Genomic DNA, 19409 nt, shown 5'->3' on the forward strand with positions numbered 1-19409 from the left:
AAATGACTCCTCAGCTTAAATACTTTTTATGAATATTAAGAAAAAATACAGTGATAGAGAGCAGAGACTTCTCTTGCACCAAGAAAGCGCCCTAATGACACCTTCCTCTAAGGACAGGAACACTTGTCAACAACCTACTACAAGTATCAGTACAAATGTTATAAAGAAAATGTTAATAAAGCTGTCAACTAATATGAAAGGGGTCCTTTGTCTTGTGTCACAAAGTCTTGTTTTCACTTGTCTCTTGTTCAATGTGTAACACTTTTCAGAAAATAATTATTTAATGACAAATGTAATAATTTAGGTTATAATAGATGGAACAATAATTATTTAAATACATTTTAATGCAGAATAATAGTCCCAGCCAACCATGGGCACAATATATACTTAGTAAAATAATTATTAATTGACTAAACTGAAACCAACAGTCATGTTTGCCATGTTTAAGTATCTAACAACTAGTCATAAAACTATTTCCAGTAGATCTTGTTCCTTGACTAGGCATACACCCGTAAACCCTTTATTTGAGCACCTTATTGATTACTTCACAACAAATACCTTTCTACACACCCGATCCGCTGCTGTTTTCTTAACAGGTCCATAGTTCACAAAACTTCTTGAAATAAATCTGGATCAGTTCAGCATGGTCCTGTAATAGACCCTCTTTTCTCCTTTTTAAACTGACTGTATGATGACACATTTGAACGTATGAATTTGAAGTAGACATTGTTCTACCTTTCTAGGTCTGCCCCACGTCTGTGTCTCAGATTCTTTGATTTATGGGTACAACTCCCCCATAATAATTTTACGTAATCCCCTGCCTGTTCGAATTTATATGACACTTATATGGTAAATAATATGTAATAATGACACAGATCTCCTTTGGTGAAATGGGAACTTTAAATGTGAATTTCTAACTATAATGTTTGTTTACAAAGACATTAAAGAAAACGAATAAAATCAGTTTAAAATAAGACAAGGTATTATACAGCAGTCCAACAATGTTAACATTTCTAACCTGATGCACTTCCCTCTGAAACATTTCTCCTGGGAGATCTCTTACTCTTTGGTGGACGAGGGGATGATGTGCAGATCTCTAGAACAGTATCCTTCTTCGACACTAAATAAAATAAATATTTAATGAAAAAATATCCGACTTCACTGTGAAACTGTTAGATACCACGGCTAAGCATTTCATAACAAACATTCCTTTACAAGACTATCACAATGGCCAGAAAATGGTTAAGTTTCAAAGGACTTCGACAGAAGACACGTGGAACCATCGGAATGAGTAGAACTTTGTAAAAAATGCTGCGTGAGTTAATTTTGGTTATGGAAGGATGATACAGAAACAAAAATGGACAAACACATGAGATCCAGGGAAAGTGAGGCTTAAAACCCATCACCAAACTCATACCATTAGCATCCAGCCAAAAATAAAGTGGCAATGTTACAGTCACCTTAGGGTCTAAATAACAAATGGGGTAAAGACAGGCCAACTAATATGGGCCAGGTGTATTATGAGAAGGAGGACAAAATTGGGGACAAAAATGGGGAGAGGTTGCGGCCTTATGGTTAGAGCTGCCGACTGGATCTGGGGAACCAGGTTCTAGCCTTGGCGTCGGCTCAGCTTCCATGATTCTGGGCAAACCACTCAATCACCCCGTGCCTACGGAAAAATGAATGTGTCCTTGTGGAATGTAACTGGTGATTATGTAAAGTGCTCCAATACCTTTGGGTCAAGCTCGCGCTATATAAAATCAGACAAAAATAAAAATAGGGACCTTATTGGCAAGGACGATCAGTTTCCAGCGGCCAAAAACACTGCTGAAGTGAAAACAATTGATGCTATATGGGCAACTTGGGAGTGGGACAGGTGGGAGGCTCTTAAAAAATGTTTTGTAATGGAAACATTGATGCACAGCCTATCACAGACAGCGTAAATTTACAACAAGATGGTAGGCCACTAATCCACCACTTACCTAGGCTGAAGCATTCTGTACTGTGCCTTCCGGAATGCATCGGTCAGATTAACCCCTGAGAAGCTGACTGTGTGGCATCACCTTACAGGCATTTCAGCCTCATAGGCTAGGGAGGTGTCAAGCGTGAGCTCTCCGGAACAACCTCCGTTCAACATCACAATCCTGTCCCATAATGTTCAACATTTAATTGCAGCTGTTCTTGTACCTTTAACTCATTTTGTTAGACTCTTGCTCAGTACTGAGGGAAGGGGGAGACACCCCCATGGATCCCTCTGGAATCGAAGTAATGTTCTCTATGCTGGAAGGACCTTTGTGAGAACATCTGAAGTTTAGGCTGAGCCTAGGAGGCAAAACCTACAGCACTATCATTTATATCCAGATGACCGAATAGATACATTGATTTCTGTAAGGAAATATTGAAATGGTAAGGTATGCAACAGGTGTGAGTGATGAAAGTGTGGATTATATTTGGAGGACAGTTTTGGTACCAGCCAGCCCCACAGAGCAGACATTAAAAGAGATAGGGGGAGTTTCTCCTAACTCTGGAACAGTTGAACAAGTTACTTACCTTCGGTAACGCTTTTTTTCTGGTGGATACAGTGTCTGCCTGTGGATTCCTCACCTTATGAATATCCCCTGCGCCAGCATTCCACAGAAAGTTTTTCCTAGCAGTCCACGCAGACGAGGTCATCACAATGCTATGGCTCCGCACGCGGCTCCGCAAGATGTCACTGGAGCCATAAGAGGGCCCATCGACGTAATGGCATCAGTTCCACCCATTTTCTCCATGCTTCGGAGGCGAACGGGCGGACCGTCCATAGAGACAATGCATACACAGTACACACTATTCACACAAATACACACAGTGTAAAGTGAAAAAGGAAAGCAAAAGAAAGCACGCATTTCTTATAAGCCTACACAAAGGCAATCAGAGGTAATACAAAATGACAATATGAAGCAACATGTTAACCCAAACCTCTTTTAAGGTATAAAAGGGTGGACAACAGGGAGGCGGGTGGGTCAGTGAGGAATCCACAGGCAGTTACTGTATCCACCAGAAAAAGTGTTACCGAAGGTAAGTAACTTGTTCTTCTGATGGATATATCCGACTGTGGATTCCTCACCTTATGAATAGAATCCCACAGCAGTCCAACCCCCAGAGGAGGGTGACCACCCTTCTATACCAAAAAGTGTTGCAAAACAGAGCGCGCAAAATGGCCGTCCCTCCTCACCTCAGAATCTAAGCAGTAATGCTTCGAGAAAGTGTGGAGGGAGGCCCAAGTTGCGGCCTTACAGATGTCCAACACAGGAACACCTCTGGACAATTCAGAAGTAGATGATTTAGCCCTGGTGGAATGAGCTCTAATGCCTGCAGGAGGCTCCTTACCAGCCAGAGCGTAGCAGATCTTGATGCACAAGATGATCCACCTGGATAGAGTGCACTTGTGCACTGCCTTGCCTTTCATGCGTCTAACATAGCCCACAAAGAGCTGATCGTCCAATCGCAGGTCCTTCAATCTATCCAGATAGAAACTAACCGCCCTCTTAGGATCCAAGCGGTGAAGCCTCTCCTCCTCCTTGGAAGGGTGAGGGAAGGATAGAAAGTAGGGCTAGTAATGGACTGCCCTAGATGGAAGGGAGTTACCACCTTAGGCAGAAAAGCATCCCTGGTCCTGAGAACCATCCTTTCAGCATGAATAGTCAGAAACGGAGGCTTAGAACTCAAAGCCTGAAGCTCACTCACCCTCCTAGCTGAGGTGATAGCCACAAGAAAGACCGTTTTGAATGACAGCAGTCTCAAAGGACAACTATGCATAGGTTCAAATGGGGAACCCATTAAGAAAGTTAAAACTAGATTTAAATCCCACTGGGGCATAATGAAGGGAGTAGGCGGAAACATATTAGTAAGGCCCTTAATAAACCTTAAAACAATCAGATTTAAAAATAGACGGCTTATCAGGCAAACAAAGAAATGCGTCTAAAGCCGACAAATAACCTTTAACAGTAGCCACAGCACAACCCTGCTGGGCCAAATGCAGCGAAAAACAAAGAACATCGGAAATATGAGCTTTTAAGGGATTAATAGACCGCTCTCCACACCATTTAACAAATCTTGACCATATGTAGGAGTAAATGGACTTGGTGGAGTGTCGCCTGGCCGATAAAATAACATCCACCACGTCAGGCAGGAGAGAGAAAGAGTTCAGGTTGACCCGTTCAATCTCCAGGCATGAAGGTGCAGGCTCTGGAGCTGGGGGTGTAGAACCTGCCCCTCCGACTGCGAGAGGAGGTCTACCCTGAAAGGGAGACGGAGCGGAGGGTGCAATGAGAGGAGAAGAAGGTCCGTGTACCACACCCTTCTTGGCCAATCCGGGGCGATCAAATTAACATGGGCTCGGTCTTGGCGAATCTTCCTCAGAACCCGAGGAATCAAGGGTATGGGCAGAAACGCATAAAGGAGTTGTGAGCTCCAACTCAACTGAAATGCGTCCCCCAACGACCCCTGCATCCGAAGCTGGAGACCGCAGAATGACGGGCAGTGCACGTTCTCGAGAATGACAAACAGTTCCACCCGAGAAGTCCCCCACGTCTGGAAGATGTGCCGAACTATCTCCGGATGAAGCCTCCACTTGTGGTCGGCGGACAACTGCCGAGTGAGACTGTCCGCACGCACGTTCAGCACCCCGGCCAGATGATGTGCCATCAAACAAATCCGATTGTCCTGAGCTCAGGACCAAAGCTGCAACGCCTCCCTGCAGAGACGGTACGACCCTACTCCTCCATGCTTGTTGACATACCACATCGCGGCAGTGTTGTCCGTCAGGACTTGAACCGACTGACCGCAAAGGGAAGGGAGAAAGGCCTTGAGCGCCAAACGTATCGCCCGTAATTCCAGAAGATTGATATGAAGCAATCTTTCCTCTGGAGACCAAAGACCCTTGATCTACAGATCACCCCAGATGAGCACCCCACACTAGGGTAGAGGCATCCGTTATCACTGTGGCCACAGATGGAGGAAGATGAAAGGGCTTTCCTTGAGACAGATTGCCCTCCACGCTCCACCAAGACAGATCCGCTGCAGCTTCTCTGGAGATCCTGCCTGACTCCTTGAGATCCCCGTTGTGCTGATACCACTGCCTGCGGAGACACCACTGGAGCGACCTCATGTGCCAACGTGTATGGTTGACCAACAGAATGCAGGAGGCGAACAGACCGAGCAGGCGTAGGACCTTCAGAACTGGAACAACCGCTCCATTGTGAAACAAAGGGATAATTTCCTGAATGTCAAGAATCCTTTGTGGAGGAGAAAAACCTCGACGCGCAGTGGTATCCAGTACTGTCCCTATGAACAGGTTGCGCTGAGAGGGCACCAGGTGAGATTTGGGCACATTTATCGAAAAACCCAATCTGAACAACAGCTGAGTTGTTACCTGCAGATGACGACGCACCATCTCTGGTGACTCTGCCTTCAGAAGCCAGTCGTCCAGGTAGGGATAAATCGGGATCCCCTACCTCCTGGGATGGGCAGCCACCACCGCCATCACCTTGGTGAAGACTCAAGGTGCAGTAGTAAGACCAAACGGAAGGACTGCAAACTGATAATGTTGCGAACCAACCGTAAACCGGAGATACTTCCAGTGCGACTTCAGGATTTGGATGTGAAAATACACATCCTGCAAGTCGATGGACACCATCCAGTCCTCTTGTTGCAGTGCCTGAAGAACCTGCGTTAGGGTGAGCATCTTGAACCTCTCCTGCTTGAAAAACAGATTCAAGATTCTGAGATCCAGGATGGGTTGTAACCTGCCATCCTTCTTGGGAATCAGGAAATACCGGGAGTAGCAACCCTGACCCCTTTCTTGCTCCAGAACCACCTCTATCGCACCTTTTTGTAAAAGGACAAGCACCTACTTCTGAATAAGAAGTAACTGATCCTCCATGCAAAATCCTTGGCAAGGAGGGTAAGGAGGAGGGAATTCCCTGAAGGGAAAGGCGTACCCATTTTCTACCAGATCTAAAACCCAAAGGTCCGAAGTGACCAATTTCCAATCCTATAGAAAATGGGCAAGCCGGCCCCCCACAGGACCTGCATGATCCAGGATGGCGGATCTAGGGCTGCCTTCCTGCATTACCTTGAGGGGCTGGGGAGGTAGAGGGCTGACAACCCGCTCCACGAAGGCGACCTCTGCCCTTACCCCTGTATGACTTGTACAAGGGGTTTTGTTGCTGTTGCTGACGGGAACCACGAAAGGAAGACTTCCGAAAGCCACAATATCTTCTGTAGCCATAACCCTTTGCTTGAGACTGTAAACCCAAGGATTTCACTGTGGCCTTACTGTCCTTGAACCTTTGCAAAGCAGAGTCAGCTTTTCCTCCAAAAAGCCTAGATCCGTCAAAAGGAAGATTGAGAAGGGCAGCCTGTACATCAGGAGAGAACCCAGAAGACCTTAGCCATGCATGCCTTCTCATAGCAATGGATGAGCCCATCACCCTGGCAACTGAATCTGCCATGTCCAGGCCAAACTGGATGACTTGGCGAGCCGCCATCTGTGAGTCTGCCAGTACCACACTGAAATTTCCCCCATCTTCCTCAGATAATTTTGGAAGAAGCTGTTTGGCAGAGTCCATAAGGGCATGAATGTATCTACCCAAACAAACAGATAGCGTTGGTGGGCTTCAAAGCCATACTCGCTGAGGAGAAGACTTTCTTTGCAGATTCTTCCAGTTTCTTGGAATCCCTGTCAGCAGGAGCCTGCGGAAAGGCACCCATGGGCTGCTTTGAACATGAAGTCTGCACCACCAAACTCTCGGGCGAGGGATGAGACGAAAGGAACACAGGAATCCCTGGAGCAGACCTGTACCTTCTGGACACCGACCTTGAAACTGCAGGAGCAAAAAGAGGATTGCGCCACACCTCCAGGATCGGCTCCGTCAAGGCATCATTGAACAGCAAAAGTGGCTCAACCACAGAGGAAGGAGAGTGAAGCACCTCTGTGAGGAGATTAGGCTTATACTGAGGAGTCCTCCTGAGGCTTGAGCCGGGAGTGACGTTGTTGGGACTGATCAATTTGCTTCTAAAACGGTCAGAACTGTTGCGAATACGATTGCCTACATTTTGTACAAAGTTTTGGTTTTATTTTTTTAATATAGCTCTGCCATTTCTGCACTTTGCACTTTTACGACTGATTAGCACATAACGTGGGGGGGACGCTACAAACATTTCTATTGATTAATTTTTATGCAGGAGATTCCTGGCGAACACTGTTTTTATATAGGGGCATTTTATTTGGCTTTTACAAAACTTTTTAGCTTTTAATTCGCCCTTACCTGCTTCTCAGCACCGGAGACCGACGCATTAGCGGCGTCGCGGGACTTCCGGCCGGGGGGGCAGACATTTTGGGTGATGAAGGTCAGCGGGCTAGGCTTCATGCCCCGGACCTTATTAAAGAGAACGCTGAAGCGTGCGCGCAGCGGACGCGCGCAGCGGGCGTGCCACCGGCGCGCCAAAGGCAAGCCCGTCTGCGCCCGTCCGCGCTGAGTCCACGCGCAGCGCCAGCCCCCCTGGTCAAACCAGGCCAGATAGGGACACAATCCACTATTCCAGTGATACCCTAAAACAGCTTAACCCAGGCATTTTAGATCAGACCTGCCATAAATTAGGCATGGAGAACATACAAGCCCAAAAGAAAGTGCCTTGTCCAGGGTGTAATATCGAATTACCAGAGTTCTTAATTAAACCTATAAAAACACCGGCAACGAAACCTATAATCCGGGTTGATGATCATCATTCCATCCACAAATTTGCCCTACTAAATGCAAGATCTTTGGTTAAACATAGTCTGGAATGCGCCTCCCTCATCGAAGATGAAGGAATATCAGCAGCATTCATAACAGAGTCCTGGACGGATGAGGCTTCCGGACCTGATCTGGTCAAAGCAACACCTCCCAATTATCATTGTTACACTTTGAATAGAGGTCATAAAAAAGGGGGGGGGGGTTAGCCGTCATTTACCATAACTCAATTTCGGCCTCCTTTACTCCCCTATCTATGGTAGAATGTGAAGCTTTGGAGTTTTGTCTAAATGTATCACATCACTCCTCCTTTAGAGGCTCTCTTATTTATAGGCCTCCTGGTCCCAAACGAAGCTTCCCTACCCTAGTTGGTAATATAATAGAAAGAGGCATTAGCCTTGACTCCTATACTATCCTAGGAGACTGTAATTACCATCTGAAATGCTCTTCAACAGATACTACGCAGCTAATAGAGCTAATGAGAGGTGCTAAACTTGAACAATTGGTGAATGAAGCAACTCATAATGCTGGCCACACATTAGATGGCATTTTCTCCAACAACCCAAATTTAACCTTCCTAAACACTCTACAGCTGACATGGTCAGACCACTTCGTGGTTATTAGTGAATTTAATTTGCCTGTACATGTGGCCCCTAAACTACAGAAGAAAAAAAGCTTAGTAACTAGAGCCTGGAATAAGATTGACTCAAAAGAATTACAGCAGCAGCTTACTCTTACAATACCAACATTGCCTAGAAATCTAGATGAAGCAACTCACATCTATACAAACTGGTTGACAGCTGTAGGGAATAAACTCGCCCCACCGAAACCCCTCTGTCTCAATAGACAACACCCATCGGCTCCCTGGTACTCCTCGGAACTTAGAGACCAGAAACTGGTGTGTAAACGTTTCAAGAGAAAATGGAGGGATGGCTATAAGGAAAAAGATAAATTGATTTATAAAAGAAGCCTGTCAACATATAAACACCTTTTGCATACAGCAAAACAAAAAAAAAATTCGGATAAAATTAATACAGCAAAAAACTCCTCCAAAGAAATTTTTAAAACTGTAAAAACTCTGGCTCATCCATGTACCCCATCAGTTCAGGCCAGTCAAGAACTGTGTAATAAAATCGCTAACAGTCTTTTTGAAAAAGTAAACAATATTTTTGTTACATTCTCTAACTCTGTTAATGTCAATGCCAACATTAAGACTCGAAGTTTAGATTCCCCCTGTACTGATTGCACGACAAGAAGTTCCCTCCTGCAGAATTTTGCCCCACTAACTGAATCTGACACAGCGAAGCTAATGGGTAAGATAAAGTCAGGTTCCCCCTATGACCCCTGTCCTAACAGGGTCGTTTTATTAGCAGCAGAAACCATTTCTAAAATACTTACTCCTATTTTTTAATACCATGTATCTAGATGGATACTTTCCAAAAGACTGGAAACACGCATCAATCCTGCCGCTCTTAAAGAAACCCAATCTAGACATAAATGACCCAAACAATTTCAGACCCATTTCAAGAATTGCTTTACCGGCAAAGATCATAGAAAAGAATATTAATGCCCAACTAAATAAATTTTTACAAGACAATCAAGTTCTAGACCCAACTCAGTTTGGATTTAGAGGGGAGCACAGTACAGAAACTGCGCTGCTAAAATCCACTGGAGAAATTAGGAATATTCTGGACCAGGGAGGGAATGCAGCTATGATCATGCTAGATCTGTCAGCAGCGTTCGATACCGTACATCACGGTATACTGATGAAACGTTTTAAGGAGATAGGAGTCAAGGGCTCCGCTTGGAATCTTCTCAAATCCTTCCTTACGGACAGAGTACAAACTGTAACGTTAGAGGAGTTTCAGGCTGAATCATTCTCCCTGCCCTGCGGAGTCCCCCAAGGCTCTTCATTGAGCCCGACTCTTTTTAACATATATGTCTCCTCCCTGGCACCATTGGTTGAATCATTTGGGTTCTCTTTAACTTCATATGCGGACGATACCCAAATAGTGGTCAACCTGCTTCCAGGAATGGCCGGACATGCTCCTCTAAGACTACAAAACTGTATGTCTGCAGTGGGAGACTGGATGAGAATAAATTGCTTAAAGCTCAACTCCAACAAGACGGAGGTTAGCCTCTTCGGCAACAACCCTAACCTCTGGTCCCCAGAATGCTGGCCGAATGATCTCGGCCAACTCCCCACCCCTGTAGGGAAAGTCAAAAATCTGGGAGTCTGGTTGGACGACAAACTAAGTGGTAGGGATCAGGTGAACAAAGTTGTCTCCACTACTATATACATTCTCAAATCTTGTAAAAAAATCATGCCACTAGTCCCAAAAGCAGCTCAGCAAACTGTTATTACAGCTCTCATTATGCCTAGATTGGACTATTGCAATTGTCTCTATCTCGGGATACATGAAGGATCTTTAAATAAACTTCAGATTTTGCAGAATGCGGCGACCAGACTCCTTACTGACACGCCTAGGACTGGTTCCATTTCTGCCAAAATCAAATCCCTACATTGGTTACCAGTGAGACAACGTATACAATTCAAAGCCTTGACATTGACCTTTAGGGCCCTCCATGGAATGGGGCCTACATTTCTAACACAACAACTTCACTGGTATTCCCCCACCAGAACCCTACGATCCTCGGATGCCAAACTGGCCACAGTGCCCAGAGTGAGGAGGGCCAACTGGGGTGGCAGAGGTTTCGTGGCTAACGCTACCAGGGCATGGAATGCTATCCCCATGTCTTTGAGAAGTATAACAGATCTTCTATCATTTCGAAAGACATTAAAAACATTCCTCTTCAAGTATTGATCTTCCATAGACCTCTTCTCTCTCATTCTATTCCTCTTTAGGTCTTCTCTAAGCGCCAGGACACCTTTTTGGTAACAGTCGCGCTTTATAAATGCCTATAACATAACATACTCAGCCATAGGGAGCTGCAGATCTAAGAGCTCTGCAGCCTTCCTTATCACAGTATGGTAAGGTGCAATTTCCTTTGAGGGGAAAGATTTCTGCACAGCAAAATACCACTCCGGAGAGGTGTCAAGTCCACTTGCCTCACACAGACCCTCAAACACATCCTCAGACGCAAATTTCACCTTCCTCCATTTCTTCAGCCTGGTACTGCTCCTCCTCTAACAACCACTGCGCCTCTCTCTTCGAGCCCATCTTCGGTTGCGGCGTCGGCGGCGCCACATGCGGCATCTATGGCTCCGGGAGCGGCGTCGAAGGAGAATCCGCAGCAGCAGCCGGCGCCGAACGAATCCGAGAAGAAGATTCGCCGGACGGCGTCGACATCCTCGGAGCCGGGAAACACCAGGACGGGTTCGTCAGCATGAATGGCATGATAATGGTGAGGCACACCCAAATTAAATGCCAGAGGACCCACTGGACCCGAAGGTGCACCAGAAGGGTATGAGGCCCTGGTAAACACACCATACAACGCATTTAAAAAATGCGAGGGATCCGAACCCGGCGCTGGAAATTGAGGATGCTGCGCCGGTTCGAGATCTAATCAAGGCACCTCCGGAGTCGGAACCGCCGGGGCCAAAGGCGGAGCCAGAGGAGCCTCAGCATCAGCCAGATCCGACAAACCTTCCGGGGTCTGAGAAAATCTCAGCGTCGGTGACTGCGCCGGAGTCCCCTTGTACGAAGGAGAATGGGTCGGAGTCACTTGAGGAGACACTGATGGTAAAGGAGAGACAAAGTGCTTAACATGACATCGAGGAGCCAGAGAAGGCGACCTCGAAACCACAGGCTTCGATGAACGGCGCAAAGGTCCATGCCTCTTCTTTGTGTGCTTCCTCTTCGAGTCATGTGAAGTCGACTTCGATTGCTTTCGACCCTTTTTTTTCTGTACTCATTTTAGCCATGTGCAGTTTGGCTTCCCGTTCCTTCAAGGCCTTCGGGTTAATTTTTCGATAGCAGGAACAGCCCTCGACATCGTGATCTGACGATAAGCACCACAGACAGTCCTCATGGGGGGTCAGTGATCGATATATGACCCCTGCACTCTTTACAGGGCTTGAAACCCAACTTCCTTGGAGCAGACATGGCAAAACCACAGAAGGAAAAAAGCCAAAATACAAAGTATCTAGCAGAAAGTATGAAGAGTCCCAAAAAAAACATTAGCGTCGACAGCGCGGAAAAAAGGGAACTGACGTCATCACGCCGACGTGGCCCTCTTATGGCTCCAGTGACGTCATGCGGAGCTGCGTGCGGGACCATAGCATTGTGACGACCTTGTCAGCGTGGAGAGCTAGGAAAGATTTTCCGTGGAATGCTGGCGCAGGGGATATTGATAAGGTGAGGAATCCACAGGCAGATGTATCCATCAGAACTTTGCTTTTTGTTGGTGCCACATTACCAGACTGAACACATGTGGCTTTCAGTAGCTTAGGGGTTTCCTTTGACTTTTGAGGTCTATTATAATCCTACTGTGAATCAAAGGCATTCATCACAATCTTCTGTGACTGCTTAACAGGTACTCCAGAGGCCCAAAGCAGGCTCCAAGATAGACTGTTGCACATTGGAATAGCTGCCAAAAAGCCTGCTCGCCATCAGTATGGAAAGAGAGCCTTTGGACCTAGAACTAGCTAAGTTCTGAGCCAGGCCTACATCCAATGGTGGGAAAAGAGAGAGAAGTAAACTAGGAGTTGTTTTAATGTCACAACAGATTGTTTCATTCTTCAATTTCAATACGATAATAAAGCAGGAACAATGAGAAGCTTGTACATACCGTTCACTTGCACCGACTGTAGGTGATGGTTTGCAGAAGTCTGACGGACAACTTTGGGGCCAGGCATTTCACTTTCAAAGGCGTCCACACTTTCTGAAGCTTGAGATATTTCCTGGATAAAAACATGAAGTGTTGAGTTGCACCTGGTTAGTAAAATGGCAGCTGCATCCAAATTTACCTTAAACATTTGAAGGTCTCCCATGTCCAATATTAATTTCACTGCAGCAATCTGCTTGATACTAATCGAACAGTATGCAAGTACAATCAAAATCAAATACCCTTTAATCATCCCACTAGTAACCTTGCAGAAACATTGTTACGCTAACGTGGTCCCAGGCAAAGTGTAAAAGTCAAAGAATCGACACATCGAGATAAGTAGGAATACATTTCCAAAAACAGACTGCTTGTGTGTGCCAAGGGAAACTACAGGAATGCCACAGAAGGAAAAGAGATCTATACACTGTATAAACATGTCCCATATTTGCAAGAAGAGGCTCCATTTCTTAAGATTCCTCCATAATGTCTTCGTTTTCAGAAACAAAGGTGTGCAAAGACGCGTAGAGAAAGAAAAATTTATAGTTACTTTTTCAATCAGTAAATTTAAGCAGCTCGTCTCGATAGTGTCAGGAAGTTAAAGCAGACTGTAAGCACATTGATTTATTAAAAAGTGTTATTTGGGCTAATTTAGGGTGAGACCATGCTTACTGCATGCACAGTGAATCTATGTTAATGTAACGCTAACTTGATACCGGAAACAACATTACTATTTTTTTTCCCCAAATGGAAATTCCTCCATCCCATCTAAAGCAAGGGACTTATTCATGAACAGAAATAAAAAACGTAAAAAATTAAAATGATGAACTGAATACAAATCTCATTAACATATTTTGTAAAATTAAGCTAATAGTACTTAAGAGTACTTTAGAAGACCCACCTCTCTATATAGTGCACCACAATGGGGTACACTGTGTAGAGAGCGCGAAGGGACCCTTATTGTTTTACAGAGGCAGAAGTAGATAACACGAACGCTCTATTGTTGTGGTAATATGGGCAAGCAGTTAGGCTTATTTGAAGCTAGTGCTAAGCATGTGTAGTACACACCGAGGCAATAAATTATAAACATTCAAGGAATGAAGTGGAGACCAAATTAGAAAAATAGTTCTTTTTATATCAATATTTAGACAAAGAACTTCGTTAAAAGGTAAATACTTTTCGCTGTACGATAAATTACAATAAAATGCACTAATCACAGTTGTGTGAAATTACACACAATACATTTCCTATGGAAGGAAAAGGAAGTAGAAAAGCAATTAAATATTTGTTGTGGTTACCCTTTTGGAACTTTGAAGGTTCGGGGCCAAGGTCCAAAGTGCCAAGGCCAAGTCCTTAGGAGCTTCGCGGACTGCTTGGGAAACAAGGCAAAGGGGGTCTCTGCAGCTGGCGCGCTATGAAGACCAGGGGGCCACCTGCACAAGCAAAGGGAGACTGGCAGGCAAGTGTGAAGGCTCTCAAGGGAGAGTAGGGGTCGCAAGGGCTCTGGGGCCGGGGGAGCACAGCTGGATTGAAGACGCCTTAGCCAGGCGGGCTGGGTGCAGAGATGTGCAGCTGGGCAACGCGCACAAAGAAGCTGGAGCTGCTGGGTCACTACTGAGGTGAGTCGCTGAAGTCCCTTCTTGGGTGCTGGCTGGCTGTAAAGTTGAAGTCCGCCTGAACTTGGCTTTGTTTTTTTTTTTGCAGCAAGGGGTCTGGTACTCCGGGTGTTGGTGCCTTGCAGGGCTGGTGGGTCCTGGGGTCTCAAGACTTGGTGCAAAGGCCGAGCTAACACTCTAGAGCAAGTGTATCTTTGGATGGCACTCAGAGACGTCAGTTGGGCAGGGGAGCTGGATGACGCTAGACCGGACTTTGTAGTTTTGGAGACCTGCGGCAGGATGGAGATAGTACCTCTATCTCAAGGGAGTTCTTTGGCGATTTACGAAGTGGTAGTGACCCTCCGAAGATTTGTGGAGGCACTGCAGTGATGGGACGAGCTGGAGGAAGGCAATTGTCAGGTTCTATGGTGGCAGGCAGGAGTTTGCGCCCAAAGTCCACTATGAGATCTACAGTTCTTGGTCCAAGAGCGTTTCTTCATTCTTCTTCTTCTTGTGTATGTGGAATCTAAATTTAGGGTCTGGGGAAGCCACCTAAATACTAAATTTAGGGGTGTTTACAAGGGAGTGACAGGTAGTGGCCAATGGGACCCTAACCTGAGGCGTCTACACCCTCTATATGCCCACCACCGGTGGGATGGGGACATAGTCCAAGCCCTGATTGGAGAAGTCACACCATTTTGAATATGGTGGCCACTGAAAAATGTGCTTCACCTCGCCTTCACCTGTGGGGTGGGGTTGGCATAGGGGGCACACTTCCTACTCTAAGTTTTCCCGCCTGTCTCCCTGCCAAAAGGGGGGTGAGGACAGGAGGGGGGCCTACTCCCCTATCAGGAAAGGCAGGGGGTCATGTTTCAAAGGCGGCAAGGCCTTTGAAGCTTCTTGCCACATAGGGTTCTGTGAACACCTCTGCCCAGGACAGGCTTTGTTCTCGATCTCCAAGTGCGCTGGTGCTCACCCCATAATGTCAGAACTCTGTCTGATGTTGACAGGCTGGCTTAGACCAGTCGGTGACCCCACTAAGTGTTGGTAGGATTCAGGGGACCCCTCAAAGGGGTCCCCTGAGTGCAATTATCAATAAATCTGACACTGGAATAATTGCAGGTTTACTTAGACAAGATGTTTGGTACCAAACATCCCATAGTACAATGAAGCCATTACGGAGCTGGGAAACTCGTAATGACGAGCGTTCAGACCATGTACTCTTCCCTGTTTACTTACAGTATCCAAGAATAGACATGGATATTGCATGGGAATTTCTGCTCATGCAGCTATTTCCTCACATGCGATATAGTACACCCTACCTTAGGGCTATGAGGCCTGCCAGAGGGGCGTCTTATTTCTTTCCCATGCAGTGTTTGTAGGCATGGCACAAGTGTGACATGTCAACTCTTCCGTTTTGTCTGCACCAAGGCACGCAGTCTGCGATAGCAGGGTGCATGGCCTTGGTGAGGAGACTCTAGGTTGGCACAATATGTGTTGCTATCCTTAGGGTCCCTCTTCAGTGTCAATGCCCTAGGTACCAGGGGTACAATTTCCTAGGGACTTACAAGGTGTACTGAAGGGGTGCCAATTGGAAAACAAAAGGTACAGTTTAGGGAAAGGCTTCTGGCACAGGGGACCTGGATGACAGGGACCCTGTGCACTTCCAGTCGAAATTACATCAACATACAACAGAGGCACTTTCCTACAAGTACAATTCACATAATAACCTGGATCTATCACCACAGACTGCTGTGAAAGATCCACCATTGTGCAGTCATGAATCACAATCAAATTGGTAATACGGACACTGCAGAGGACCAAGCTTTAGGTCAGACGCGAGTCAGACTTTCCGACAGAGGATCTTAATCACAGTCAATATACAAAAAACTACTAATCTCTTTAAGAATCTTTGGTTTCGTTTATCAGACCTACCGCTCAACCCTATGTAGCTGTGACTCTGAATAGTAAGGTTTACACAAAAGAACAAGTGTGAAGCATTTAAACAACACCAAAACAATTGAGGAAGAAATCAAGAGGACACCAAAGAAATCCAACACCTATTTATAAAAATAGACTGTATTCTTATGTATTTTTAGACACCACACTGAAAAAGATCCATCGGAAGGTTCTGGAGATGATAGAATTTACAAGGTATAGTAAATCAGATTATTTCACTCAATCATGAGCAAGCATTGGCAAATTCAACACTTTGACAATTAGAAACAATTTCACCAAGAGGTTGCCTAGTTGGAATGAGATCAATTAAGAGTCATTTTTAAGCGACTGACTCCAGTAGGAAGCTAGCCAGGGGAACCAGCAAGGTCCTCAGAGACAGTTACATCAGTAAGTGAAGCAGTCCGCAGTTCCAGCAGTTTCTATCAGTTGCAGGGCTTTCCTGTATAAGTGACCCTGGTGCAAGGGATGAAAGATGCTGAAGATGCTCAAAGAATGCTATGGATGTGATGCTATTGACAGCTGCATCTACTTAACCATCCACAAAGGGGGGTGAGGTGGTTCTCGTCACATAGTCGACATCCCTCAACGTCCTCTCAGTGCTGGCAGAAGTCCAGTTACCACTGGACTACTGGTCGCCCAGTATTGTGGTCACAGGCCAGTCCTTTCTGGGTCGATAACTCGTCCTCTGGGGGTCCTAGCTGCACCAAAATGACAATCTAGCGCTCAGCGAATTTGGGTGCAACTTTGTGCGTCGGGTCCTGGTCCCTGGTACTGCACGGCAGCAGTTGGCGGTTGCTTGGAGACTTTGGGCTACCAACTTGCCCCAGCAAGCTTTTTTTTATTTCTTTTTATTGGATTTTCACATAAATAAACATATGATCAACACGGTAACAAAGAACACGGTACCACAGTTTACACAATATAACTGTCGATAAAGCTGATTTACCAGCGAGTTTCATCAAATATAGACCACCTTTTGGGAAGTTACATGCTTAACGAAGTGCACACATTACGGAGGAACATCACAATCAAGAAAAAACATATGATATTACAGTACTGCACAGCCAGTCTGACCTGCGGATACCTCCACACTATAGATTATGGAGCACACTGCATTGCACCAGGAGGGTTAATGAGGCGTCCGTGTCAGCAGTATAGGGCCAGTTTGTAAATGGGGACCATATATCTTTAGGGCGGGATTGTGCCGGTAGGAGCTCCCAACAGCATGATAGTTGATCTCTACAGTATGTGATGTCATTTATCCAGGCTTTTATGGTTGGGGTATGTTGCACCCCAGTGTAGAGCTACTTGTCTTTTTGCTAACAGCAGCAACAGTGCAGTGAGCCACCTTACAGAGGTTGGAGTATAGTGCACATATCCTAATAGTGCCACCAGTTGGGTGCTCGGCAGAGTCTGCTCGGTTATATTCTCAATGTAATTAAGTGTTTTCGTCCAGAAGTTAGCTATGGGCCGGCATTCCCAAGCCAAATGTATGAAAGTTGCTTGAGGGGTCCCACACCGCCAGCAGTTCGTGTCAGGTCGCAGTCCCATGTATTGTAATTGTGTCAGGGTGCAATAGAGGCGGTGTACATATTTAAAGTGAATTAGCCGAAGACGGTAGTTAGGAGACAGTTGTTCCAGTTGGCTGCAGCAGAAGCTCCACTGCTCATCTGTAATTTGCTCTCCGATATCAGCCTCCCATGCTCTGCGTGATTGTGGGACTATGGTTGGGGATTTCCTTTGAGTGATTGTATAAATGCGGGTCACGAGCCTTTGGCCTGAATCTACTGCAATTATATGTACCCGGGCCAGCAGAGAAGGAGGAGTATTGGGAAATGTGTTATATCTAGTCCGGCATGCTGCTCGTAATTGGTAGTATAATAGTGTATCTAGTGCTGGGTGCTGTGTTGTTGGAGTGTTAGGAATTGATCTCCTGGATACAGGTCGCTACCAGTGATAATTTTGTTTGATTGTATTCGCACCTGCGCCTTCCTGTCCATCAGTGGTAGAATCAGTGGATTGTTAGCCAGTGGCATAGATGGTGCATATTGTGCATCTATTTTGGCCAGTTTGCAGAGCCCTTCCCATGCCCAGCGCATGGTTTCTTTGATGTCAATTTTGTGTCTCGGGCATTTGTATTTTTGGTATAGGGCATTATTCAAGGGGAGTGATGCCACTCTGTCCATCTCGACTGCCACATGTGTTTGGAATGGGTTTAGATGTTGCCAAAAATGTAAGAATTGGGCCTGGGCACTGTATACGTAAAGTGCAAAATCCGAAGCTCCGAGCCCTCCCTGCGCCAGTGGTAGTGTAAGTACTTCCCAAGATATCCTGGGCTGTTTACCTGCCCATACAAGCTCCATCATGATAGATCTGAGCCGTTTAAAAAATTGTGCCATGATTGGTATGGGTCTATGCACTAATAGATACAATCATTTTGGAAGAATAATCATTTTTGCTATGGTGATGCAGCCCTCCAGGGATAGGGGCAGAGTCAGCTCAAATTCTTTTCATCCCTGTGCCCTGGGACACCTCCCCGCACCGTTGACTACTGCTCCATGTCATCCCCCTGAGCAAGGATTCCTTTTTGCCTTGAGGCGAGTTTTGCGCCCCCCTGGTATTCAAGGTCTACCTTCCTGCTCTTATTCCTATTCAGGCGATCCTCATTTGGGACAGCACTCTTATTTCTTACTCATTGCGCAGAACCAGAGCATTCCCAGTCGCGCTTTCCTAAATCCCGATATCTAAAGCGTGATGGTTCCCGTAGGACGTTTGTGCTTTACATTAGGCCATGCCTTGCTCCGGTTCCATGGGCACGAATCACAACTCTTTCACCCAGGCACTCCCAGGTTTCCAAGGCAACCTCCGGACGCGCACCTCCTCCACACTCGACATACCACCATCTTGTGTGTCTAACTCTCTGCACCGCCCTCAAAAAATCACCATTGGCTATGCGCAGCAGCCATGACATGATCAGGCACTCCGCTGAACGAATTCCCCTCACGTCCGCTCGGGACATCGGAGGTTTCCAAGGCAACCTCCGGACGCGCTTTCCCTCCACACGTGACACTCCACCTCACGTGAGTGTCTAGCTCTCCGCAACCCTTATTTGGGCATGCATCGCCTTTGAAGAATCACCATGGGCCACGCGCTGCAGCCATGACACAATCAGGCACTCCGCTATACGCATTCTCCTCACGTCCGCTCGGGACATCGGAAACCACACACCAGGAGCCTATTTTCGGGCTCTATTATCCAGCGCTGTTTTCAATCAAGCCATGAACACACTATATAT

At 46.1% G+C, this 19409-nt stretch overlaps 1 protein-coding gene across 1 annotated transcript in view; it reads right to left on the reverse strand.

Moving 5' to 3' along the window:
* CEP89 (centrosomal protein 89) overlaps positions 1-19409 on the reverse strand; it is a 1352699-nt gene that overhangs the window by 1123726 nt on the left and 209564 nt on the right. Inside the window, exons 6-7 of the mRNA XM_085638793.1 lie at positions 12528-12639; positions 1019-1120 (exon numbers count right to left, since the gene is read on the reverse strand). Of these exons, the coding sequence (XP_085494919.1) occupies positions 1019-1120; positions 12528-12639 (214 nt within the window). The remainder of the gene's footprint in view (positions 1-1018; positions 1121-12527; positions 12640-19409) is intronic.

The sequence above is a fragment of the Triturus cristatus genome, chromosome 12 (assembly GCF_964204655.1).
Source record: "Triturus cristatus chromosome 12, aTriCri1.1, whole genome shotgun sequence".
Taxonomy (NCBI): Eukaryota; Metazoa; Chordata; class Amphibia; order Caudata; family Salamandridae; genus Triturus; species Triturus cristatus.